Source organism: Tachypleus tridentatus, chromosome 12, assembly GCF_004210375.1.
Source record: "Tachypleus tridentatus isolate NWPU-2018 chromosome 12, ASM421037v1, whole genome shotgun sequence".
NCBI classification, from domain to species: domain Eukaryota; kingdom Metazoa; phylum Arthropoda; class Merostomata; order Xiphosura; family Limulidae; genus Tachypleus; species Tachypleus tridentatus.
The window spans coordinates 20,130,406-20,158,008 of NC_134836.1; the positions used below are offsets into that span (position 1 = coordinate 20,130,406).

Genomic DNA, 27,603 nt, shown 5'->3' on the forward strand with positions numbered 1-27,603 from the left:
ATTCTCACTCCAGTGCAATACTTCAATGGACTTTACCCTCTGGTTTGCTTTAAACAAATTTTGTATGTTGTGACATATTATTATAGCAGAAAAAAGGCATACTTTGTAGAATAAAGATAAAGGTGAAAGTAAATTTTTTTATTCATGACTATACAAAATGATTTATTCATTATTTTTTCTTGATAAAATTAATATATTTATTTTAAGAGTTCATTTTTATCCTTCACATGTTTTAAGTAAATCATAGAATATTATCAGAATGTTGTTTTATGCTATTATTCTTTATCTGGCTAGATTGTTGGTTATCCTGACATTGGCTATGCAGTTGCCTTGGCATGTGCAGCAGTAGGCTTTACAGGATTCTCAGTTTATCCTTTGGGATTAGAACTAGGGGTAGAATGTTCCTTTCCATCAGTACCTGAAACTACTAGTACTGGATTCATCTTGATTTCAGGGTAAATAAAAATTTATAGTATTTGTTTAACCCACTAAATCCTCAATATGTTTGATATGTATTTCTACAATTCAACATTAAGGTGATATTATTTACTTTTCAAAATTTACTAACCAGAGCTAATATTCTTGTTAGGTGATTTCTTTTGTGCTAATTTTCCAGAAAATAATGTGCTGAAAAAAGTAGACTAATAAATTTGTAGATTAAAGTAATTCATTCTCATAATTTTCATGTAAATAATTGAGGTCTTTATGATATTAGCAGAGATACAGGATCTGCATTCATTTTAGTTTTACTGCTGCATGTTATACATTTGAAGTAGTGTACTTCATATGGAAAAAATATTTTTCAATTTTTACTGCAGAGAGAAAAAAATTATGTAAATTTTCATGTCCAAACTAAAACTAGAGAAAAAATTATCAGTTTGTTTTATATTTAAAGAAAGACAATTTTAAAATATATATTATTCTTCAAGTTATGAATGCACAACATTAGCTATTGATTAAGGATCCAATTTGTATTTTTATTATTTTTAAAGTATATTTTTCATTCACTTATTTGCTTTATATATTTAAGTATAATAAGATTCAGTGTTTGTGTGTCACATAAGCAGCTGGTGCCACTGACTTCTGAACATTAATTAGAAATTACACTACAAATAGATTAGATAAGGGTATACATATGAGAGCTGAAGTTTGCAGCTAAATGATGTTTTCTTAAAAACAAAGCTAATACAGTTTTTTAACCAACACAGTTTGTCATTAGTGAGATAAATTGAAAAAGATATGAATTATAATTTGTAGGAATAGCACTCGGAATACATATGTCACTTCTTATTGTTTTATTGCATTACATTTATGATATTTTGTTTTAAGAAAGCAGTACCTTCAAATCAACACAAAAGTATTTATCAGCCTTAGTCAAAATACTGAGTTTTGGCTTCTAGTCATTAAATGTTAATTCGTAGTGTTGATATATTATAATATATTTCTTGTTTTAAGAGTTTATTTTTATCCTTCACATGTTTTTAGTAAATTATAAAATATTATCAGAATGTTGTTTTATTCTTTATCTGGTTAGATTGTTGGTTATCCTGACATTGGCTGTGCAGTTGCCTTGGCGTGTGCAGCAGTAGGCTTTACAGGATTCTTCAAGTTATGAATGCACAACATAAGCTATTGATAAAATTTATAACACTAATCTAATTTCTTAGTTGCCAGAAACCTACTGAGAAAAACACGCCAACATTATTCCACTTGTGCTAATATACCACCAGCCCAACAAGAAGATCAAAGATATTATACTAAACAATTACATAATACTAACTGAAGACCCTACCACCAAATCTCTTTTCAAAGACACCCATTATTTCTTACAAACATGACAAAAATCCTGGTACACACTAACCTTAAACAAAATTATACTCCAGACACTCACATGTATGAATAAAACAGGTGTATCACCTGCCCACATATAAATAGCCTTACACATGTATAAGCAAAGAACACAACTTTTGACATAATACAGTAATTTACATGTATCACTGAATGTATCATTTGTTGTATAATATGCAAAAGATGTAATAGTTTATACATTGAACAAACAAACTGCCAACTCGGGGAGCAAGCATGAGAACATCTAAATTATATTAAATTGCAGAACAAAGATACACCTATAAACAAACATTTCACCATCAACAACCACGCAGTTGAGGACTTTTTAGTTCCTGAACTTACTAGTGCTCCAACAAACATACACAAAAGAGAATAACTGGAAAAAGAGTCTACAGTCTGGTGATCCTACAACCATCTGTTTTAAATGAATGCTTTTCTTTCTTGAAGATTTCTATTTTTTAATTTTTAAGTTTTAAATGCTATTTACTTATCTTTCAATGACTACTAATTTTTATGTAATAGACGTAATCTTACTTAGAATTTTCAAGCTCAGCATTCCAAATACCTTGCACTCAAGTTCCTTTAATTCTACACATGGACCTTTGCTGTAAACTGTATGAACTGACAAAGAGCAATAACTTGAAACAGCATCCTTCTTTAAATAAAGTTGTATAAGACTTGATGATTGTTTAACCTGCTGTTTAATTTTTTTTATAATATTTGATTTGAAGGCAACCCATTCTAAAGGCCAACCACTCTGTCAGAAAAAGGAAACTGTTTTAGGTGAAAATGATTCCTACCCTGCTAAAATTTATATTTATGTCACCTAGTCCTACTATTCCCTCTGTTAAATATGAAAAAAATGTAACACATCATTATCAATTCCCTTAAAAACATTAAATGCCTCAATAAGATCCCCTAATTCTTCTTTTTCCAAAAGAGAATAGTTTAAAAGATTTCAACCTCTCCTTGTATAACAACCCCTCCATTCTAGTAACCCTTCTCTGAACCCTTTTCAACAAGTCAATGTCTTTCTTAAGGTGAGGAGCCCAAGATTTAATACAGTATTCCAAAGTAACATGATCAGTGACCTATACAATAAAATCATTAAATCAAAACCTATTTAGACTTGTATTCAGTATTTCTGTTGATACAACCTAAAATTCTATTTATACTACCACTAGCAACAACACAGTGCTGGGATAGATTTCGAGATTAATCATCTATTGCACTCAAGATCCCTTTCTTTTGTAACACTGTTAAGGTTATTCATGTCCAAATTATGCTTATAATTCAAGTTATGATAACCCTCATGCATTATCTTGCATTTATTACAATTGAAATCCATTTGTTATTTATTAGTCCAGTTTGCTAAGTGATCTAAATCCTTTTTGTAAATCAGCAGCGACCTTTTCACAGCTCTTGACTATTCCTGCATCTGTGTCATTGATGTAAATCAAAAAGAGCAAATGTCCCAAGACTGAGCCCTGAGGTACCCAAATTATGAAATTAATCCAGTTTGACTGAACTGATTTTTTACAGTCACTTCATCTAATTCGTGAATGACAGTTTTGATATTTAAAAAAAAAAGTTAATATTATTGCCATACTTCTTTCATTTTCTTGTGACTTTCTTAGCTGCCAGAACCTCTAGTTTATTTTGTTCATCAGGTGAATTGTCATACACTTTCTCACACTTTATGCCCTGTATTTTATTATTGTTTTGGGCATGTTTTGTTATTTGAATCATGCATTCAGTAGTAAATGTTGTCTTTAATTGTCCTGATGATGGTGAACTGTACAGTCATTGAAACATTAGTAACGAAATAATTAGTTGTATAAATTTGTGTTTGCATAGACTATTATAGCCTAGTTATTAAACATATTGAGTGAGAAAAATACCTTGATTTTAAAATTAATAGTGTTTCCCAAATAGTCTGTTAATAATTATATTTATGACACTATTTCAGGCAACTCCAAGGAATAATTTATCTGGTAATGACAGAATTACTTCAACGTAATATAGATGGAACAAAGAATGTTGACCTAAAAGGCAAGTTAGAGTACTTGTTTGATTGATTCATTTGTTGTACATCAAATTGTTTTTTGTTGATCTCTCTTTGGCCTTCCTCTCATGATACTGTGGTTAGCATCCCAGATTATGGATTTGAGGGTCTATGGTTCACATTCTTTTGCTGCAAAAAAATTGTAAGGTAGAAGGGGATATCTGTCTATTCCTGCCATTCCATGAGTGAAGAACTTGGGATTGTCTCTTTTCAAAATAGGGTACATGATCATCCATTGCACTCTGACAATGGTCTTCCAAACTCTTCAACACAATCTTCCTTCTTTGAGTTGAGTGTTGGAGTTGTTATTACTTTCCAGTTCCAAACTTCTTCCTGAATGGTTTCCATCACACAGTTTGCTGTAATCGTGCAGTTGAGAGTATGGCAGTAGTGTTCTGTTGGAATAAATGTGATGTGTCCTCTACAGTAGTTGATCTGTCCATTGCCCTACCTTTGCAAAGACATCAGTTCCAAAGTGTTGAGGTATTGGATTAAAATGAACTAATCAGCATGAGTCCTCACACAAGTTGAATCTGTCCTCATGATACCTGATTGCCATTTCCAGGTTGCTGTAGGGTGTTGATCTTTGTGTTGTACCCAGGAATTGGTGCATATCATAATCCCCAATTCTAGAGTTGGAGGTGAAGGCAGTATGATCTTCATTCTACCCTTGTGGATGTTGACACCCCATAGAGGATGTTTTGGATGTAGTTGATTTGCTTATGGTCTGACAAGCCCTAGTTATTATACACTTCATGATTTCCATCCTTGGGTTTTACAGATTCTTCCAGGCAAGTGAAGAGTTACATCTGGCTTAGAAATGGTGTGGTTTCCCTACTTTGGTATCCAGATTTCTTTCTCTTATGGTCAGAGGTATCTTTCAGATGCATAGGGGATGCTTCTGATGTTCCCTCATGTTGGTCCCTCCTCCTTCTCAATGTTGGATTTTAGCTAATCTTGTGAAAGGAGGTAAGTACATTATCAGGAAAATTATAATATTCCTGTACTGAACATGTATTATTGATAGGTACTTGCCTCCTCTCACTCTTTCTTCTCATTTTTCCAGTGTTCACCTCTTTTGCCTAACTTCAAAGTGAAGATTCAGCAGATGAGTTTAGAGGGAATCACAGGCCGTGTATACGCTATGGTTAATAAATGACACATGATGAGAGATAGGTTGGAATATTCACAAGGGGTTTTGGGTTCAATTAATTATGTCTTGGGGCAGCAGCAATCTCCAGTTAAAGTGTTTGATTGGTACTTTTTGCATTATATATTTATATATAGCTGGTGTGTTGCAGTACATTTTGATGTGGAGGATCAATTATTGCCAAATGATGCAATTATTTCAAGCATATCAGACTCAACTGAACATGCTGATTGGATATATAATTTTTCCCTTCTCTTGAACACTTACTACTTTGAAAAGTATTTACTCTTTTGATGTCGTTAAGTGATATTCCTTGTATCACTTATTACAGTGATTAACATTCAAAGATCTTGTGTTCAAGAAAAGTAAGTTTTAATCTACCTAATTTGTTTTCCTTGGACCAGTCATGTACTCTTTAAAGATCCCTCCCACCTAGTGTACAACCCATTATTTCTGAAGTAACAGTATGAGATCATTTTCTTACCATTTAGCATCTTGATGTTAATTTATTTTCATGGTCTGTGTTACATGTCCAAGAACCTCTGCTTTCTGCTGTCTTATCTCCTTTTGAGTAAGGATTTTAGCAAGAATATTTATGACAGAGATAAATTTTTGCAATGTAAATTAAGTTATATTTTCAGATGAGGTTTGAATAAGTAATTCCCTCTACTATATTGTTTTTGCCCATGTTACAGAAATTTTTTGAGAAAAGTTTGAAAAGACAAAAGGGGAAAATATTTGTGGCTGAATTTATGACTATGCTAACCTTAGAGACTTCAACACAAAGCTAATCATGCTAAGTTTGATGCTGATTATTAATTGAGAGGAGAGGCTTAATCTCTATCATAATACAGGGGCTTTGACACAAGGCTAAGTGTCAAATTATTAAGTTAATATTGATCATTAATTGAGAGAGGAAATTAGATACCAATAAAAACAAATAGGTCTATATCTGAAAAATTAGTCAGGAAATTTGGAAGTTTTGTAGCAGATATAAAAATAATATACATTGATTAGATGTGTAACATTAGCAACAAATATAATATGTAGTTGTCAATAACTTTTCATTTTGCAATCTGGGATAGTATGACATTACTGTAAGAGTTAACATCTTAGAAATGAGGTGATTTTGTTTTTAAGTACATCAAGGTCACAACAAAATATATATAAGGTTCCTTTTTAATAAATTATAATGTTGAGGGTTTACATAAAAGTATGATATAAGATCTTTAAAACTTTAATTTGTGCAGTTTTCTGTTAAATAGACATTTATTAACTTTGATTCATTTGCTAATGACTTCATAGTTCTTGGAGATTATATCAGCTTCTTGTTTGAATTTTTTTTTCTTTTTAGTTCCTCTGGTACTAATGGAAAGCATCCTGGTATTTTTTGGTGTTGTCTTTATCCTATTTTTTAACACTGAATATAAGAGGAGAAAGGCCGAGTTGATTGAACAGCTTGATAGAATACTTGGATTGGAGAACAGCTCAACAAGTGCACAAAGTGCTACTATCCCTCCCCCTTCTGTTTATAGCTAACATTAAGTCATGAAAATAAATTATGTATGTTTTTACAATTCAGATATTAGCAAGTTAGAGTATTAAATGTTACTATACAAGTGCAATGAAACTGTTAATATATTGGGATAAAATATGTTTCTAATTTTATAATGTAGACAATACTATAAACATTTAATTTCTAAAGTATTAAGAAACAGGATCAAAAAGGATTAAACAAATTCCATAATATCTGTAGCATTATTAACAAAACTAGGAAGCAGTTACTTTCTAGCCAGTTCATACTGGCTAATTAGTTAAGTAAGAAAAGTGTTATTTTCTCTACATTACTTGATTTGTCTATAAGAATAAGTATGAAATTTTCTTAATATTATTTTCATTAATATTTTACCAAAATCCAATACATTGAGGGAAAGTTATGATCTGAGTTGTGATATTCATATGATCTTTGTGTAATATATCCTAGAAAAATATAATGCTGTCATTCTAAGTTGGTCATAGTGTTTATAGAATGTCAAACTTTTAAGTGATTTTACTTTTTGCATATATGTGGAAAATTTCTAAATGTTATCGAGGTTTCTACGATAATTCAAATTCTTAATTTTGAGTTAGAATTTTATATACAAGACAAACTTCTGTTATTTGTAGTAAGTGATGTTTCAATTACTCTTTCCATTTACAAGAAACCTTTATAAATTTTGTATGTATGTGAAAACAGGGAAGAAACTTATTGGTATTAGTAGTGGGTATTAGAATTTAAATTAACAGAAGAACATTTTAGATAAAGATTCAAGTCTTCCTGGAAACTTTAATGGTTTGCCCAGAGTTACACAATGGACAATAAAATTACCAAATCCTTTTTTGTCATAATGATAGAGGTGATATATGAAATTAATCTAAAACTAGAAATTGGCTTTTAATGAAAATATGTAAAATTCAAACTTTGATTTCATGAAATATAAAAAATACTTAAAGTTGGAACTATGTAGAAAGCAGAAACTTGTTTGTCTTGGGAAATTAAGTTTACACTTTACATATATAGTTTAATTAAAGAACAACTAATTTGTATCATAAAGAAATGCTTGATATTATAAACAATTACAATATGACATACAATCATACCCAGTGGTGGATTTAAGTGAAAATGCCTAATCAACTAAAAAAAATGGGGCATGACAGGCTCTATTCATACCTCAAGCAAAAAGCAAATAGGGATTCAGTCAGCTTTAGCTAACTGTTAAATCCACTTCTGAGCACAAAAGTTACATTTTGTAAAAATAGTGAAGATAGGTGTGGCTACGTTAGGAACATTTGTATATTTTAATTTCAGTAATAATTTATTTTTAATGTGAGAGGTTTTCTTATTTGTTTATTTAATTCATAATGTATAATTGTGGGTATGTACACATGCACACACATTCAAGTTTAATATTTAGACTTTCCATTTAGAAAATAAAAAGGATGTATGACTTTGGAAATATATTCTTGAACTTTGTATAATATGATTGTAATTAAAGGTTATATATATGCACATATATTTATAATTTTGTGTGTGTGTGTCATGTAATCCAGAAAAGTAGTAAATAGAATGATAACTATTATAATACAATGACACTAGTAAATAAAGAATGAAAACTTTTGTAATCCACTCAAACAAATGAATAAAGAACTATAATTAATATAATCTAGCTCAAGTAGTAAGTAAAGAACAATAAGTGTTATAATTTGGTGAAACTAGTGTATAAAGAATTAAAACTGTTATAATTCATTATTTACTAGTTTGATGGGATTATAACAGTTAGAAACCAGTCAAAATAATAACTATTATAATTTGGTCCAACTCATAAATAAAGAATGATAACTGTTATTATCCAGTCCAACCAGTAAATAATGAATTATAACTATGGTGAAACTAGTACATAATGAATGATAACTATGGTAATACGGTCAAACTTGCAAATAAAGAGTGATAACTGTTAGAACCTGGTCCACCTGGTAAATAAAAAGTGAAAACAGTTGTAATTGAGACAAAGTAGTAAATAAAGAATAACTGTTACAATCTAGTCCAACGATAACTGTCATAACCCCCGTCAAGCGAGTAAATAAAAAATAATAATTATTATACTTTAGTCAAACTTGTAAATAATGAATGATAACTATGGTAATATAGTCAATCTAGTAGATAAAGAATGTTAACTATTGTAATAGGTCAAACTAGTAATTTTGGCACCTCAACCACAAGGATCCTCTCCTCCCCTTCACAAGTTGCCAGGAATGGCAAACATGTGGGTTTAGATCCCAGAGGAGGTAAACTGAAAGAACAGAACCTTCCCTGAGAGATCCCTTCACCACGTACAGGAATCCACAATGAGGGCAATCTTAGTGAAAAAAGTATACTTTATTTCACTATTTACAGCTAATTGTTGCATAACCTATTAAGAAGTTAAATACTGATGATAGAGTAAGTTCCGTAACAGCTTTTCTCAACATGCATTATTCTTACAAGTAAACCTTCAACTTCTTTACAGACTTCCTAAAATATAGTAGTATGTAGTAACATCAAAACAGTTTACATAAAACTTACCATCACGTCCAGCTTGTTTGTCAGGATTTTTACAGTCTCGTGAGACGTGTCCATCTTCACCATACTTGAAACAACCAGATTTACTTCTCCTATCCCCACTTGTGTTAGGACAGTCTTGTGACACATGTACATCTTCATCACACTTGAAACAACTAGATTAACTTCTATCCCCACTTGCGTTAGTACAGTCTCGTGACATGTGTCCATCTTCACCACACTTAAAACATCCCGTTAAGAAGGTTAAAGGAATACCATGTAACTATATGCACGTATTGTCACCCTAACTGAAAATAAATTAAAACACAATTTAATAAGAATAAAATGTTATATATTTTTCGTGTTGATTTGAAAAAAATTATAATAATCTAAATTAGTGTTGTAAGTTGAAAGGATTAGTTAGATTTGATACATTCTCAAACTAAGGAGTCATGTTAAAGCAGAAATTTAAATTCTAACAAAGTATCGGGATGTAGAAACTAAAACCATGTTCAAAACAACTTACAAAAACTTTCCCCCCAGAAAAATTAAATATAAAAGATGAGCCACAGTGAACCCCATAATAAAGACAATTGTTCTATAATTTTGTGTAAAAACTTCATAGTTATGTATAGCCATCCCCAATTCTTAATTAATATACTAGAGGAAGTGAAGCTACTTCAATATCACTCACTACTCATGTCTAACCAAAGTGACATGTAACTGTCACTCTTATAGCACACTCATGTTTTTATAGCAATAGGTTACAAGTTATAAAATCTTATATTAATAGTTTTAACATTCTAAAGTCTGAGCAACATCCAGCCTAATCAAGTCAGAATACTAATTCTGATCTATCCAACCTAAGTACCTGCAAGAGCAAAGTCATAAGAATCAATAAGTGAATAACCATTTCTTCATTCACATTATAAATATAATCTAATATGAAATTGTTTTTGGTCTCAGTTTCTTTACACAGGTAGTTCACTACTGCCCATGTTTCACACAAACTACTGTAAAAACAAATGCAACCATGAAGAAAACTTGTTTATGGTTTTAGTTTCTTTCAGACGGGTAGTTCACTAATGCTAGTTGTTACATGTAATATTATACTCCGTGATATCAAACTGGTGCATGTTTAATGATTCTTGTAAACAACAAACAGCTGTGAAAAACTACAGATTATCTGAACCTATACTTCAAAAATTCAGACATAAATAACAGTTACAAATAAAAGGACATTTAGATTGAAATGTATTTTCACATAAGGATTAACAAATTACTGTTCTTTACACTTTCAAAACTCTCATTATAAATAAAAAGATGAAATTCACAATTCTTATATTCTAAATCCCCCCCCCCCCTAACTTTCCAGATAAAATACGAGACTAACCTACACTTAGGCTTTCAACTTTGCCTTATAATACTATCAAGTAACACAAATGCAGCCTATTAACTTCCTATAAAAGAAACTGGAACATAAAACATTAGGGCAGAACTGAAAATCTTTCAAAACACTACAACTTAACAGATGATAAAAGTATTATATTTGTATTTATATAAAATAAAAGTTTAATCTCACCTATCATATGTAACTAATAAGATAATTATTGCCAGCTAACACTAGTCACAGATTATAATTACATCACAATTAATCAATAACTTGTATACCTGAGCAGCATAGATTGGGTGCACAATTTGACTGATATAAAATGATGAAATCCCATAATTCTTACAAATTCAAATAAAAACAAGTATACACAATGTTTTTGTTAAATAAAGCACACCATTAGTTTCACACTCATGTATTAACAAACATCCTTTAGAATTCCCAATTTTCAAACATAAACAACTTTAGACAATAAGAAGCCTTGATATTATCCAATTTTCTGCTTAACACCATTTTAAAAATCACATTTAACATGATGAAATCCCACAATTCTACCTCTCCACCAATAGGAGAGCAACACAACCTTCTTGAACAACATCTCCCCTTAAACACTTGCACTCAAAATAATGTCATTCTTACAAGAGGCAAGAAGAAAGAACACCAGAAGTGAGGAGAATGAGTAGGAATCTATCACAAGTGAGTGTCCATCTGAAACACATTCTCAGGTCACAAAAATGTTAATTGCCAAGATGATATCTCTTCTCCATGGACAAAACATATGGAATCCTACAACAAAATGGTAGAGAGGTTGATGCAAGCATTAAACCTATGAGATCGTTACAGAAAGAAAATTAAGTATGGCACTTAACAGCAAGGGATGCATCTATGGGAGACTATCTAATCTTGATCAGGGTATACTATTCTCCAACTAAAGGCAAAAGACAGAGACGGATGAAATTTGATCGTAAACAACAAGTTATCAGTGAAGTAAGAAGTGTAAGTGATGTTAGGGCACAATGTGTGTGGTTCACCTCAAATCGACTTGACACTCTTGCTGCAAAAGAAAATATACTTACCCTACTCAAAGGCAGTGTGAAGATTGTAAAAAATAGCTTAAGAGTTAAAACTCAGCAGGAAATAAAACAGGTTTTAAAGATAATGTATGAAAGACGTGAGAATCATCCACATGCATTAACATCCAGGGAATAATATCCAAATTGAAGGAGTTGGCTTATCCACACAGTAATAGTAGCAGGCAACAGATCTAGACAATGAGGGGTCCAAAGGTAGAATAAAAAAATGGCAGGAGCCCTTAAAATACGTACATGACAATTAACACCAAGACAGCCCAATTCAGATGCAGAAGATGAGTCTAAATGAGTATATAGGAAAGAAACAGGAGGGAGGGAAATAGGAGAAAAAGTACAATCACCATCCCAGGTAACAGAAGTCTTAGAAAGAAGCCTGATCTGGGTAAAGTAAGTATAAGTACAATGTAAGACTGTGAAAAACACTAATGATATATAACAATCAGAACAATGGAGAACATGGTAAGGAGATGGAAATATGACCAGAAGCCAATAATTCAAACAGAGCATGTGTGAGAGAATATGAAACGAGGTATGGGTATAGGTATTAAATTAGGCCTGAAGGCCTAAGAGACCTAAAAAGATTGAAACATTGTTCTCTAATTTTAATAAAAGTTTTAATACCCATGCCAGGTATCCTGATATACAGTACACCCCTCTGTGGAGACATAATTATGAGAAATAACTGTCTCAAATGCTATATTGCAGAAAAAACTGGATTCATTGAAAATAATAAAAAATCCTCCCAGTTCACAAAGTACATTTTTTAAAAACAATTTTATTTTAAACATAGAACCAAAAATCAATGACCATGAACTAATAAAAGTCATCTTAATTTAAAAATGCAACCTCACTGTGGTACTAGGATATCTCTATTAAGTCTTTGAGTGATCTCCAATCATTTGGGCTAAAAAAACCTTTAAATGTAGACTCACTCTTGAAACACCTCTGAAAACCTTTCTTGTAAATAGATTGGATCACCAAAAGATTAATAATAACCAAAATACATGATTTCATGATTGTTGAGACAAAATTAAAATTTGCCGACTTAATCATATTATTTTTATTCATGTTACTGTTACACAAAACTACAGCAAAATCAACTGAGCATTTTGAATCACAACATAGACAGATATGCTACATGGAATGCTGTGAATGTCCATGACCTACTTAAAAATTAATTATTTTTCAGTGAAAGATGCAACGCTGTTCTGAGTGGCTGCTTTTATATTAAACTCACGTTAAACAAGTTTACACAAAACCTTGATAAATAATTACTTCAAAAGACACAAATCTTTATTTAAAGAGATGTTTTAAACACACTTGTTTTATTTGAAAGGGCTGTTTTTCTACTTGAATAATTTTATACGTGCCTAGTGGGGGTTGTGCCTCACTCTAAACCAGGGGTTCTTAACCAGGGGTGCCCGCACCCCTAGGGGGTGCGAAGATGATTCCCAAGGGGTGCAAGGATGCCCATGAATAATTAAAGTAAATCTATATTTTTACATAAGAGTATGCTTTATATTTCTCCAGGGGGTGCAAGAAATGATTACTGATTTGAAAGGGGTGCAAACACTGAAAAAGGTTAAGAACCACTGCTCTAAACACATATTTTCTCATTGCTGTGCATTAAAAAACTCAACATAGCAGATAATTAAAAACTAGGTATTTAAAATCCACAAATAGAGACCACAAAAAAATGTAAGCAAACAAAACTGTGTTTTTGAATACTCAAGAGTAAGCTGTCAGCAATAGATCTACAGTTTTGTTGCTTGCAACAAATCACCATTTTGATTCCACTATAAAATTATTCCAAATGATATTTATTGTGTTACAGGACTCCACTGAAATTTCTGCAAAAAACTGACAGTACTTTTAAACTGACTTCTTCTTCCTTAATTATATCATGCTTTGAAATTTTCTAAGTCCTTCAATTTTACCCATCAAAAAATCCAGTGTTTTACTTGTATGTGCATGTTTTTTGGAATGGAAACTACAGCTTGTGCATTTTCTAGTGTATTGGAAACAGCCACAACAAAATTAGGGGATCCTGATGTTGTATATTGTTATTCAAGCCACTCTTGTTCATCATTGCTCAAGTTTATTTCCCTGACAATATTTCAACAGGTTTTTGACACTAGATGTCACTATTCAATATCACATTGGTGATTCTTTCTACTGTTTTTTGTACTCAGCAGTAGTCACAAGTACAAATTCAGTATTTATTACCACTGCATATATCACTCTTTCATATAGCTATTGCAATTTTAAACAGGTAGTGGTTGTAAATGTAATTGCTAATTGTTAATTTAGCAAAGTGTGCCACTGAATGAATTATTTGTGTTGCCTTATTCTAACAAACACTCGTACACAGCAGGCTGTAACAAACAAATATTTGTTATGTAAACATATCAAAGTAAGCATGTTACTGTAAGCATAAACATGTTGCATTAACCTTTGTTGTATTATCTTAAAAGAAACATTATTCCATTCCGATGAGATTCCTTTGTTGCTCTTCATCTTTTGTTACATAATAGTACAAGTCATTAAATTTGTGATCATACAATCTTTGCCTTCACAATGGTCCTTTGAGAACAACTTTACAATTTGTTTGCAACAGGTGTATACCAGTAAATATGTTTATTCTCTTTTGCACATTTGTTATTTATTTTTAATATGTGGTGGATGAGTGGAACATAAAGCAGAAACTACTGTTTAATGTTACTGTTAAAAAATATGTAACATTCAACTGAATTCACATGCATTTGTCAAGTTTAGAATGTATATGAATGAATATAAAGAAAAACTTAAGTAACAATATAATTAAAACTCATTCTAGACTGTCAGAAAAATAAAGAAACAACATGAATCAAAATGCAGAGACTGTATTGTCAAGCCTACAGCTAAAAGTAATGTCTGTATTATTTTCTTACTCTATAAATCCCTTTTTTAACTCCATGCCAACAGTACTTATCAATTTTAGTGGGGATAAAATAGTTTGTTTACTTTTTAAGAGTCCCAAGTTGTCAGCTTGAAAATACAATTTTTATATTTTGATTCAACTTTTCTGATGATCCCTACACCCCTTCCCAAGTTAATAATTTTTAATAATAATGTACACATACACATACATAAGTTTCTCATTCCCACTGAAGACCAAACACTGTTACTGTGTTAAATAAAGTCTTCATTACCTATTGGAACCGGTGTATGAGAATGTATGAAAGACATGTGAGAATCATCCACATGCATTAACATTCAGGGAATAATATCCAAACTGAGGGAGTTGGCTTATCCACACAGCAATAGTAGCAGGCAACAGATCTAGACAATGAGGGGTCCATGTTATTGGTTCTTCTTTAAATCTGAAATCTTAAATGTTCACATAACTTTAGTGTACACACCTATATACTTCAAATTAATTCATAAATACTCACAAGTAGTAACACCATAGACCAGGAAAATATGGTGCACGGGACTTTCTCTTCCAAAAGGAAACACATGGTTTGTTTACCTGTTACAGTGTACATCACATTTGTGTTGTCTAAATCATGTTTTTTTCTCAAACATACATTTGTCTTTAACTCTTTGCAACCTTCATCTTTTGGAGGAGATCATTCAGACTGATATGTGTACAACTCCCAATACATCTGTCATTCTTTATCTGCACAACATAGCTGTGTATTTCTTAAGTAGGTATTGTCTTCCTCCTGTGGCAGTTCTACACATACTTGTTTACTTTTGCCTGGTGTAAGTCAATATATTGTTCTTTTTTACTTTAATTCATTGATATACATGATATTTCAGGATCCCACCTGGTAACAGGTGTTGTCTGTTCAGGTATGCAGAATATTATATCTTTGCACTGAATCTATATACTTCTAAAGTGCTCATTACGGAGATGGAGTGTTTCTGTAAGATCACCAACCATTTATCCAGTGGCCCCTTCATCTTTGCAACATGGGATTCTAGCTTTGTGTGAGAAGACGTTGTGCTGTTTTGAAAGTTAACATTTTATAACTCCAAAAATGTATTTCTGGTAGGTATGTATTTCTACTCACCCACTTCTCACTCTTCCTCACCACTGATTTCTGGTGTTTCTTGCTTTATCTGCTAATTCTCAAAAGTGATGATTGTGCTACAGTGTTGGAGGCATTTTTAGTAGCATATACTAGCTACCTTTGCTAGTATAGCAGTGCAGTATAATTGGTGGAGGGTTGTCTCATCTTGCTGCAATGGTACAAAAAGTAAGGGGTACAAAAGACTGGTCAAAATAGCTTTGGGTGAGAGTGCCATTTTAAAACTGTACCCTATAAACAAAGAAACCAACGTAAACGGTAGAAATTTTAAGAAAACCAATGGAAAGTTAGAAAACAGACATTGATAAGCTAGAATATAAAATAAGAACCTTCCATATTTTTAATTTGTTAAGATATCAATATACTTAGCAAACCAGAGTAACTTCTCTCACTGCTACATTATTTTAAAGCCTTTTGTTTACTCATGCTTAGAACAAACATATTCCAAACTGTTTAAATTTGACAGGTGTTTGTAATTGGCTTAAAGGATAAAGCCAAAGTCTTATTGGAAATGTTGAAGTGTGTTGACTAATTCAATATTAGATTTTTAAACTCACATAAAGTGATTTTATGTGAACAATTACAGTAACTTGAATGTTTTATGATTTTCTAAAATGTATCTCTAAAGTTCAGTAAAATAATTTGTTCTTCTCCTCAGTTTGAGAACGTAAACAAGATTGAGCAAATATAATGTAGAAATGCAAATCAATCAGATTTGTAACAGATGACATAAAATATATTTTTGCACTTTTATTGCTTTAGACAATTCTCCTTGCAACTACTGTACTGTAAAGCAAGCCAATAAACTTTATTCTCAGTGATGTCGAGATTGAGAACCTGATTGTGAACCTGAAGATGACCGAAGAAGATCGAAACGTTGTTCGCTCTTCTATGTAAAATATTTTCTCAACCCAAACGAGCCGTTTTTGCATATAAACTTTATTCTACTATGTTCTTGGAATCAGAATTATGATAAATTCTGTGGGAATCTTGGCTTATTGCAGCCACATGTGCGTGTGTGGTATTGATGGAGTCATGTTACAGTGTTATGTAAACAGTCTAATGGTAGGTGTGGTGATTCATTGTCTTATGTTTAGCAGGTTTTTATTTCAGCTGCTAACAGTAAAATGAACACAAAATATAGATGTGAAAAGGTTAGAAGAAGAAACTTTCAGGAGAAGTATCTTGGAACTTTGTGGCTAGTATTCATATTGATTTAATACATACAGATTTAATGTAGTTAGAATAAGAAACAAATATGTAGTTTTTGTGAAAAAGAATATCTGAAATATATATATATGAGGTTTTGGAGTTTATTCAAATGAAACTTGATAACTTCTGGATGAAGAAATGTATTTTTAATCTTAAACTGAAAAATCACTCTGTGCTTGGAGCAGTCAGTACTGACTCCTTTTCAACTCTCTAACTCCCTGTATTCCCTAACAAGTTTTTCTGATAATTTAGTTTACAAAAAGACTTGTAATGTTTTATAAAAACTTAAATATTCATGAAGATAAACCAAACATGTTATAACTTAGAGTATGGAAATTCTAATGGTTACTTTGGAGTCATGTGTTCAGTGTAGTCCACCAAGAATGTAGTAAAAGGACTAATGCTTCCAGTTTTGTGTTCTGTACATCATGTGATAACTAGGATGATAGTCAAAATAACTATTGTTTCCTGTTATAAATTAATGTATCCAGTTTTGTGGACTGTAAATTTAATTGTAACTAGCATGATTGTCAAAATAATTGTTGTAGGCTTTTTGTTATATATTCTGACATCCAGTTTTGTGTATTGTATGTTATGTAATAGCTGGTGTGATGATAGTGGTGACACATCAGAATAGGATACCTTAATGTACAACTTTATATTATATCATGGTATAAAAAATGTTTAGCCACTGGTGCCTCTAATATAATATTTATTTACCATAAATAAAATCACATGATTAATTGAAATGCTAATGCTTCCAAATAATACAGTTATGAATTTATACATTGTACAAATCCAAGTGATAGCAGGTAATTTTAGGAAATAAGATTATTATTATTATTTTTCTCTTTGGTGGGAATTAACTTTCAAACTGTCTTTATTCTTAGACAAAACACTTCAATATTTTAATACAATATCATGATAAATCATGTTTCATTTTTAGAGATTAGAAGTCCTGAAAGGCAAAGTAAAAAGTAAGCTTGTTTACGATATTATACATTACCTTTTCTCACATAAATAGCTATTCTCATTCAGTGCTGCCCTCTATATGCATGGTACAAGCCTTGAAGCTCCTATCCATTTAGAATTGACTGATTTCAATATGTCTTTTGTGCAAATCATCATGCGATAACTCTCCACCGATAAGTGTGTGACATAATCTCTTGATGCACGTGTATTCATCTATCCAATTTTACTGAACTATCACTTATCATTTGACAGTACTCATGTCAAGACACCTTTTTAGTGATCTTCATACTGTACAAGTTTGTGAGTTTAATTAGTTTAACTTCTGAAATGGAATTTCTTCATTATTTATTTTTTATATTTTCATAGTTGACAAAATTCTCAGTTAATTTCCCAGTCTTTTTTCTCACTTCAGATCATTTTTCTCTTTCAAACATTTGTGTTTAATTTTATATTTCTAATATGAAATCCAGGGTTCACATTATCACTTTGGATATCATACCTCCTACTAACACAGTCTCACAGGCTGCAAATTAGGGAGACATGTTGCTGATTTATCTGCTGTTATACAGTATTAAATTGATCATTATACAGGTGAATCTTCTCCTGAAAATGCAGAACATGTTTGAGCTGATGAGGAATTTGATAGCCGTTTTCTATCACCATATTTTTCATTTTTCCTATGCCCCTCTTGTGGGATCAGTTTGGCCTATTATGGCAATTTTAGACATGATTTCTCAGGTATGTGATGTTTTGTCCATTTCCCTGATTTCTTATCATTCCTATCCTTTATTGTATGATACCTCTTCTACTCAGTACTTTATTCCCCCTCCTCAGATATTAGAGTTCACTCTTAGCATTTCATAGGCTACTGGTCAGTTTGCATTAGCTTACCATCAGACTGATTGTTTGTTTCTCAATTCTCAGCAGTTGAGGTCGATTTTACTCATGTGGAGGGGCAGTCCCTGATTTTCCCATTGGTTTATCCTCTGCATAGTTTTTGTACCTTCATCTTACCCAAACATCCCTTCTGCAGAATTTATCTATTATCTATCTCTTTTCTGAGGCAAAATACAGAGATCCTGAGGTATTTTCTTGAAGAACCTTTCCCTGACTATATCCACATTTATTGTCTTTGGCTCTCATTTTCCACGTGTGGTTTCTCTTTTGTTGTGATCTCCTTGGTAGAGATACAGCCTTGTCTTTTTTCTTAAGGATTTATGTATGGTAACTGTTTGTTGGTGGTGTGTTTTTGGTGATGTACCTGAGACTTTGGAATCATATGTGGAGTCAGTGCACCAGTACTCTACCTTTTTCTCTTTAGCTACACTTTGTCAGAGTTGAGATAACTCAACAGGCCATCTGACCTGTCTGTCATCTTTCTTCAGGCTGTTTGTCTTTTCAAGAAAATTGGAAACTGAGATATGTTTGTACTGCCTCAAACATTTTCTGGTTCTACCCCACTTTACCATGGAGTTGTTTCTCACCTTCAGAGGAGCTTTTTCTCCAGGTTTGTGGATGAACCAAGATGGATGTTGTAAATGCTTACATGCATATTTTGATATTTTGTCTGTCTCAATGTTGTCTTTGGTTTGTTCCTCAAGGGGTAGTTTATGGGTTTTGCACACTGCCCTTAGGGCTTGCTTTGGCACTATACGTTTGTTATTGGGCAGTCAAAACATTTGTCTGTTACATATGTGCTCAAGGTTTGTTATTCTTTCATTGTAAGGTCAACTGGCTACTATTAGTTCATTCCAAAAGGAATCCACCCATTACACTTGTTGGCTGCTCCTGGAGATGTCTTATATGGGCTGGTTAATCAAATTGAAGAATTCTGCCTTTGTGCCTACCAAATATGTGATATGTGAGATATTTGGATGCACTTTCCCAATACCCATCTCTGTCGGGTCCAACCTTTTCCTCTTTGACTTCATACAGTGATGCTTTCAAGGGCCTTTATTGCTCCCTCTATTACAGTTTGTGAAGTTCTATCACTTTTGAAGATGTGCAGTCTCTTCAGAACTAGTGAAATTTTACATAGGATACCGTTGTATCCCTTCCTTCTTCCTTTACCACAAACTGCATTGGTGATCGGACAAAACTCATACATTGGTGGATGTCCTGCTTCCTCCTCCTCATTCAGGTTTACACGTTTTTATGCACATGTTCTTTCATAGCTGGGGGGCATAAGTTGATCAACAGGACACTTTGAATCATTGGTATGTGGTTGAGTTGTCTCATTATATAAAACTACTGGAGCTTCTGGCTGTATGTTGTGTGTTGGTTAATTTTCTACATTTAGCCAGAAATCATCTGGTAATGATCTATTCTGACAGTTCTACAGTAGTTGCTTCTCTCAATCACTGAGGTAACATTTCTTCTCAATTCCTATTTTTTCATATTTTGAATCTTTTTTTTTGGGGTGGGGGCATGCTTGATGTTCATATCATTCCATGTCATATGCTGATGTTTTCAATCTTATTGTGGATTGGTTTTCCCTTCCAGAAAAAGTCTATTTGACTGAATGGTCTCTCAAACCTACTGTTTTCCAGTGTCATTTTGCCTTCATTGGGGAATATCTCATGTTGGTGCATTTGAACACAAAATTACCTAAGTTTTGGTCTTCAGTTACTTATCCTCTTACTCTGGCTTTAAATGCTTTCAGTCAGGATTGAACCAGAAAATATTGGTATGCCTATTTGCCTTCTTCACATGGTGATTTGATCATCTATGCCAGCCACTTTGTGTCAGATCCTTCTGATTACTTCTTACTGGCTGGCTCTACCATGGTTTTCATGATTACTCCAGCTCCATATCACTCCTCTGTTACCTCTTTCTCTTACTTCATTCATTCTTCATCACTCTCAGCCACTTATCTTCCATCTTCGTGTCTGGTTTTTATCCAGTCCTTGGTGAGGAGATCCAGTTTTTCCTGACAGATAACTTCTTTTCTAGCTAGTTCCATTCATCTTTCATCCAGGGAGTTTATCAATGTAAATCAAACATTTCTTGTCATTGGTCTTTAGATCATGGGTTTCCACCAACTTGACTCACTTTCTAATATTAAAAATTTACTCACTTGGTTTTTTTATTAGAGGTCCTGTGTCTTTTCAATCAGGATTTATCAGGCTACCTTGTCTCAGACTTTTTGGTTTTCCCAGTACTGTAGAATGTTTACCTTTCCTACTCTTTCCACACTGATGTGTTCCTTACAGCTTCTTTGTCCACCTCAGTGGGCTGTCTTTCCAGTAGATGAGTTCCTTCCATGGTATCCATTTGCACCTCATTATTTTTTGGCATTCTCTTTTCATGATTTTTTTTTCTTCCACTCTCACTAGTAGGGTTTGTCTTACTTTGCTTGGTTTATTCTTCTCTGTTGTCTTCTTCTTGTACTTTGTTCCAAGTGTCTTCTTGCTTTTTCATTGGCATTTCATATTTGGCTTTTGAAAGAAATTTTTCAGTTAGGTGTGTGGACTACTACTTGTATGTTCATCTCTTATTAATCACACCAGATTGCAGTATTTTCACCTTTGGGTTAGCGTCTTCTGCCTGTAACCGTTCTTCAGACTTCATTGCTAACATTGTTATCATGTGCCTCACTTGTGGGTGAGTGAGGCTATGAGATTTTCTCCAGTTTCATAAACTTGAAGTGAAGACAGTATGATCCTTTTTCCTACCTACCCCTGTCATATGGCTGGGTTTTGAATAGTAGTTGACTTGCTGCCAGTATGATCTTCTTTCCTATCCCCATATGGATATTGGTTTGGGATTGTAGTCAACTTGTTGATGGTATGATCCTCATTCCTACCCTCCCATGGATGTTGGTACCTGGTGACTAGGTTTGGGATTGTAGTAGATTTATCAACAGTATGATCCTCATCCTACTCATGTGAAATGTTGGTTCTCAGCATCTTGGGTTTTGTAAATAGTTGACTTGCCGTATGCAGTTCACTAGCCACTTTACACCTAGAAACACATTCTTTTAATGTTATCCACGTTTATGTTTCCTCGGATTGAGTTTAATAAATGCCGTATGGTTCAGATTCTTTTCTTGCCATAGCTCTCTCCCACTTAGATGTGTTCCTCTACTTTTCTACCCTTATATGTGACATCTTTCCACAATTGGTAAAGAGCATATCTGTTTCCTATATGTGATCTTTGATTCCAAAGACATTCTTTTGAGGCATGTCCTTTGGATGCTTTCGAAGGATGCTTTTTTCTATTTCTTGCACCAATCTCTCCATCTATTCAATGCAAATAGTAGCTGTTTATGTGAGAAGAGGTAATGTATTATATTGGAAGTTATAATTTTTCTGTACTGAAAATGTATTTCCACTTTCACTTCCCACCTTTTTTCCCCATTGAAAAGTGATACTTCCATTTTCTGCTAAAACTCTAAATAATAGATTGGTTAATTAGAATAGAAAGAGTCACATGTGTCAAGTGAGTGTATTGTACTCTTATTAGTGGAGGATTGTCATGTGACGATTTGCATGCGAGACACATCGCAATCAGTCAATTTCAAATGGGTGGGAGATTCAAGGCTTCTATAAAGAGCAGCACTGAACGGGAATGGCTATTTACGTGAGAGAGGTGATTACTTATCAGAAATACATTTTCAGTGTAAGAAAATTATTACATTATATGTGTTTTGCAGGTCACACCACTTCAAATTTGTGTGATTGGAACTGAGGGGTCTAGAAAACAAGACCATTGTAAAAGAATTTCAGAAAACCTTGTGGCTTTGTATGTTAACTTTATTGAATTCTTGCAGGTCAGTTTTCCTTGTAATTGTTTTCAATTTGTTGTACAAATATTCCTATCAGCTTCTTACTTATAAATGTTCCATATTTGAACATTATGTCAGAGTTTGCTGCTTTGAATTAGAAATAGGAACTGTTATGTTTAGTTTTAATTGATGTGGAACTACTTATACAAGATATATGACTTTTTAAATCAAGAATGTTGTCCCACATTTGAACCAAATTTGTTGTGGAATTTAACCCACTTAAAATTAACAGATCTTTAATCAAACATAGGGATCATATGTATAATATACTTGATGCACTTGTATTTTGATTCAGTTTAATTCTCATTTTCTTGATCGATAGGCTTTCTTTGTTGTGGGGTTGTTTTTCATTGTTCCTATTGTGCTGAGGTTTTTAGAAGTTGCATTTTTCCTGTATACTTTCAAGACATGAGATGTGATTGAACTAGTAAGGTTTTTGGTATCAATGTGTTATTTTATGTATTTTTAAGGTGATGGTCACTGACTAAGTTTTTTGCAGACAAATTGCTAATATTCATAAATGATCATTAAGCTTTTCATCGTATCAACCTTGCCACTGAAAATAAAATACTTTTTATTCTCATAGTTATTTTAAATAAAATCTAAAGTTTTGTTTGTAGGAAGACCTTTTTAACTACATATAATCTGGTATTTTAGTTTGCACATACTTTTGGAGGTGTTAGCATTTTGTCACAAGTTCCACTTTATGGCTATGGCAGGAAAAGAAATTTTTATCACTTTTTTTATATTTAAATTATTTTAAAAACAAGCCTGCATACTGGAAACTGAAATGGGCTGTGTAATCAAATAATTGTGATCAAGCTTTATTAGTATTTTAGCAGGGTAGATCTGTTAGAATTTATATATAATCCTGAGAGCCTTGGACATGTGATAAATTTCAGTGCAAAGAGTTTTGCCCTTGTTTACTAACAAGGTATCTAGAAATGACAAACAGGAGTTTTATTCTATTTCAATGGTAAATGATTTATGTTTTTAAGCTTACTGTTTAGGCATTTTAATTTAGGAAGATATTCATTTTTAATCTAAATTGTACCTATATACACTATCAGTATGGTCTTACAAACATATTGTTGTTTCATTTATACATTCACAGATGTTTAATATTGTCTTTTCACATCCAGAACACACAATATTTATAATTCTCTAGGTATGTTTACACAATAAAAGCTATCTGAATCTTAAACATTACACTCTACCTTCTTGAACTGTAACTAGTTATTCTTGAATGTGCTTCACTATACTGAATATGAAATATTGAGCACCATGCCACACTTGCCACATTGAGAAATTTGCATTGAGCATCACCCAGTTATGGTACTGAACATCAAACCACTGATACATTTTTTTCTCTTTCTTCCTCCCACTGGTCATAATACATAGATAATATGCAAGACTCAAGAAGTGCAGGCCATTTGAGGCTGAAAATAAAAAGCAAAACTAAATTAAAACATATGAAAAATATTTTCATAGAATATTGTTGTAAGTTGTTATTTACTTATTTGAGAATAATTGACATTTTGAAAGCTGCAACAAAGTTTAAAACAAACTCTTTCCTAGAGCTAATTTAGACAGAGCAGACAAAAAATAAATCACAAAGTTATGGAAGATTAAAAATGGGTATTGTGAACTTGTCATTATGTTTGGGCCAAAAATCTCGTGAACTATGAAAATAAAACATCTGAGAGTATCTAATGATTAATACCATTGTTTTTGAAATGTTATGAAACAAGAGAGTAACAGATAATTAAATCGTGCAAAATAAATTGAATACTTTTATTTCAAGCTCAGGTGACATTAAAAGGAACTAATAAGTACTCAGACAAGAACCTATGACATACACTTTGAACTTCACACCTTATTAAATATGATAAAGCTCTCAAACATTGTAAAACTGTCATAAATTTATCAGTTTCAGTGGTTTAAAAAAATTGTTGATATAATAATGTAAACAGAATAGAAATCTGAACAGTTAAATTAAGTGAAAATTCAGAAGTGCAGCTATGCTCACCCAAAAAAGCACAAGTTTTTCATTGTGTGGAATTCTTAATCAAGATGCACGATTCTTATAATATTTACACTGTATTGTGTGATAGTATTAGTGATTACACTGACTTAAACAACATGGAAATGATGCACTGAAAGGGTGGCAGTTTCTCCATATGATTATAGTGTTTCATAGCTCAATTCTTCATTAAAAAAATATTTGTTTTCAAGTTCACGAAGGTGACAGACCATATGAGAAGAGAGAGTGAGAATGCAGTTGAGATGAGTTAAAATAGGGATGTCTAGTTTGATTAAATATTGTCTCCAGCATCTCCAGCTTTGTTTCCTTACTTTTTTATGATCCCTATTTACAGCTTTGTAAATTTCCAATTTTTTATTTATTTTTGCTGAATTTTTTATGCTCAACTGTAGACAAAGGATTACTTGACGTGATAGCTAATTTTATACCTTGTAATGATAGTAAAGATAGCTAGTAGCTAACTAATACAGTTCATGATTTATTTATTTACTGTTTAATTGAATCAGTTTGAGATGTAAAATGTTAAGCTGCTGTTTGTGATTGTCATGGAAATTTTTTTACAAATATAGTGAGCATTTGTAACTAAATTCTCCATATATAATACATAGTAATTGGCAAATATGTGCTTTTGATTTAATTTTTTGCTCTTTCACTTCATAGATTGAGTTTCTACAGGTTAGTCATTGGTTGGTAATTCCTGTTTCACCCTGTACTTAAACATCTTAAAAGAGCATCAGGTTTCTGTCAGAAAGCTAGCTTCAAGGGGTAATGATAACATAGTTTACACTAGAATTATGATGTTTTTTTTTAACTTATGCAAAATATAGAAGAAACAAATTGACTTTTCAATACCCTACAACCTTCATTTAGTATTTTGCAAAATGTTTTTTGTGCAATATATCAATCTATTTTCATTGTAGGCTGGCAAGAGAATAATAATAACAATGAGAAGAATAATCACAAATGAGCCATTGTGAATGGATTTTCCCTTACTTGTAAGTCTAGTGAGCATACTTTTTTGTGCATTTTTATACATGGACAGCCTTAGTAGCCAACATTAAAAGTTTTAGTGTTTATCTTAAACTGAATTTTTACTGTTTAAAGTGATTTTTGCCCAAACCTTCTGTTATGGTTTTGTGTAATTCCCTGCAATAACTTATGAACCACAATCATGATTCAGAACGTGTTTATCATTCCACTTGTGTATGCTGTCAACAGTCTTTTTCATTAATTCTAAAGCAAGATGTCTATTGCAACTCTACATTACTTGCTATCTTAATCTTTTAATGTTTGCAATTCCAATCACATAACTAGTATCAATTTGCAAACCATACACAATTTAATTCATCCACTATTTTTGTGAGAAATATTGTAAACTCATTTGAAAAGGTTTATATTGAAAGTGATCTATTACAATGTGCAATTATGAAACAATTCTCCATATTCAATAACATCAATGTCATAGTACATAAAAAATAGTGCTCTTACAACTTACAATTATTAGATTTATAAAAGTAGAATAAAACTTCACTCTAGAAAAAATGAGAAATGAAAAATATATTATATTTGACAAAAAATAGCTCAATTGAAATACTTTAACCTTACTTTACAAGTTTATTTGCTTCACAGTCCATTCTGTACAAAGCTATATTTCTAGAAAGCTGAAGCTCTTATTACAATAAATGGAATAATCTGTCGACCTGACATTAACTGAGCTTATTTTACAGTCATAGGAAATCCACCAAGCACATACCTGTTTAAGAAAATAAAACAATAACATAAGATTGCAGGTGCAATGCTATTGAGAAAGACCCAGAAATCAGAAGGCAATATTCTGAAACATTGTGACAAATATCTACAATAAGTTCACACACAAACATGTTTAATTTTCAGGCAAAATGCTTTTAACCTTTGTGTCTACAAACAGTTAAAATAATTTTGAAGGCTGGATCATTTTAAAATAAATAAAAACCTTATAAACATTGTTTCATTTAGTTTGAAAGGAATGATGTTACAAAGCTCAGTTTTGGATAAATTTAAGGTATTGTAATAAGGTTCCATATAAGCAGCCAATTCTTTTATATAGAGAGTTTGAAGTCATATACTAGCAGAGAAGTTACCAGTGTATTGCAGATGCAATATGTGAACCAGCTAAAATATACAAGAATTAAGATCTCTGGAAAAAATAATGTTACAAGATATTTGGTGATATTTCAATATGTTGGGGAAAAAATAAAATAAACTGTAACTAAGGTTAAAATATTAGAATGATAGAAAGAGCACAGGTTGAAAACATTATCTCTACACTGGAACAGGTTTGTGAAACTTGATACTTTTACATTAATTTAACTGAATCTTCACCTATCAATGCCTAAGTTGTTTCCATGTTTTTTCATAGATAGTCAATTCCTTGAATAATATTCTACCAAGATTGAAATAAAGGCTTTAAGAATATGTTTAAATATATAAACTTCAAATATAATAAATTTTATAGATAATTTAATGTTGTCATTTTAAAATGTAATTATGAGTTACGTATTTTATAAATACTTAGTTTCTCTTTCTCTATAATACAATAAGCTTTAGATAATTCTCTTGTCAATGAAACCACATCTCTATTGAAGTCATATTATCACATCCAGTCAGTTTGGATTTTAAAAAAAACGAACTCCCATTAGTATATATTACAGGGTATATTAGATGCTTACTGTAAATCAGAAGTAGATAACAACAATATATGAAAGAAAACGACAGTAGGATTCCTTCTAATCATTATTATAGAAGTAGAGAACCCATTACAAGAAAAATAAATATTTATTTATCATTACTTACCCTTCATGTTGATCCTGAATAAAACACTATTTATCACAAAGCACAATAGTGCTGGTTAA

General features: G+C 32.0%; 2 protein-coding genes across 6 annotated transcripts in view; one reads left to right on the plus strand and one right to left on the minus strand.

The window, feature by feature from the left end:
- LOC143235094 (solute carrier family 49 member A3-like) overlaps window positions 1-8,125 on the plus strand; it is a 68,273-nt gene extending 60,148 nt beyond the window's left edge. For all 5 annotated transcript variants that reach the window (XM_076472899.1, XM_076472900.1, XM_076472902.1 and 2 more), the window contains 3 exons: window positions 295-455; window positions 3,818-3,900; window positions 6,418-8,125. In XM_076472899.1, the coding sequence (XP_076329014.1) occupies window positions 295-455; window positions 3,818-3,900; window positions 6,418-6,602 (429 nt within the window). In that variant the 3' untranslated portion in view covers window positions 6,603-8,125. The remainder of the gene's footprint in view (window positions 1-294; window positions 456-3,817; window positions 3,901-6,417) is intronic.
- Window positions 1-27,603, minus strand: part of LOC143235096 (electrogenic sodium bicarbonate cotransporter 1-like) — a 46,431-nt gene that overhangs the window by 808 nt on the left and 18,020 nt on the right. Inside the window, exons 6-7 of the mRNA XM_076472904.1 lie at window positions 23,886-24,107; window positions 9,166-9,449 (exon numbers count right to left, since the gene is read on the minus strand). The gene's annotated coding sequence lies outside the window, so the exon portion shown is untranslated. The remainder of the gene's footprint in view (window positions 1-9,165; window positions 9,450-23,885; window positions 24,108-27,603) is intronic.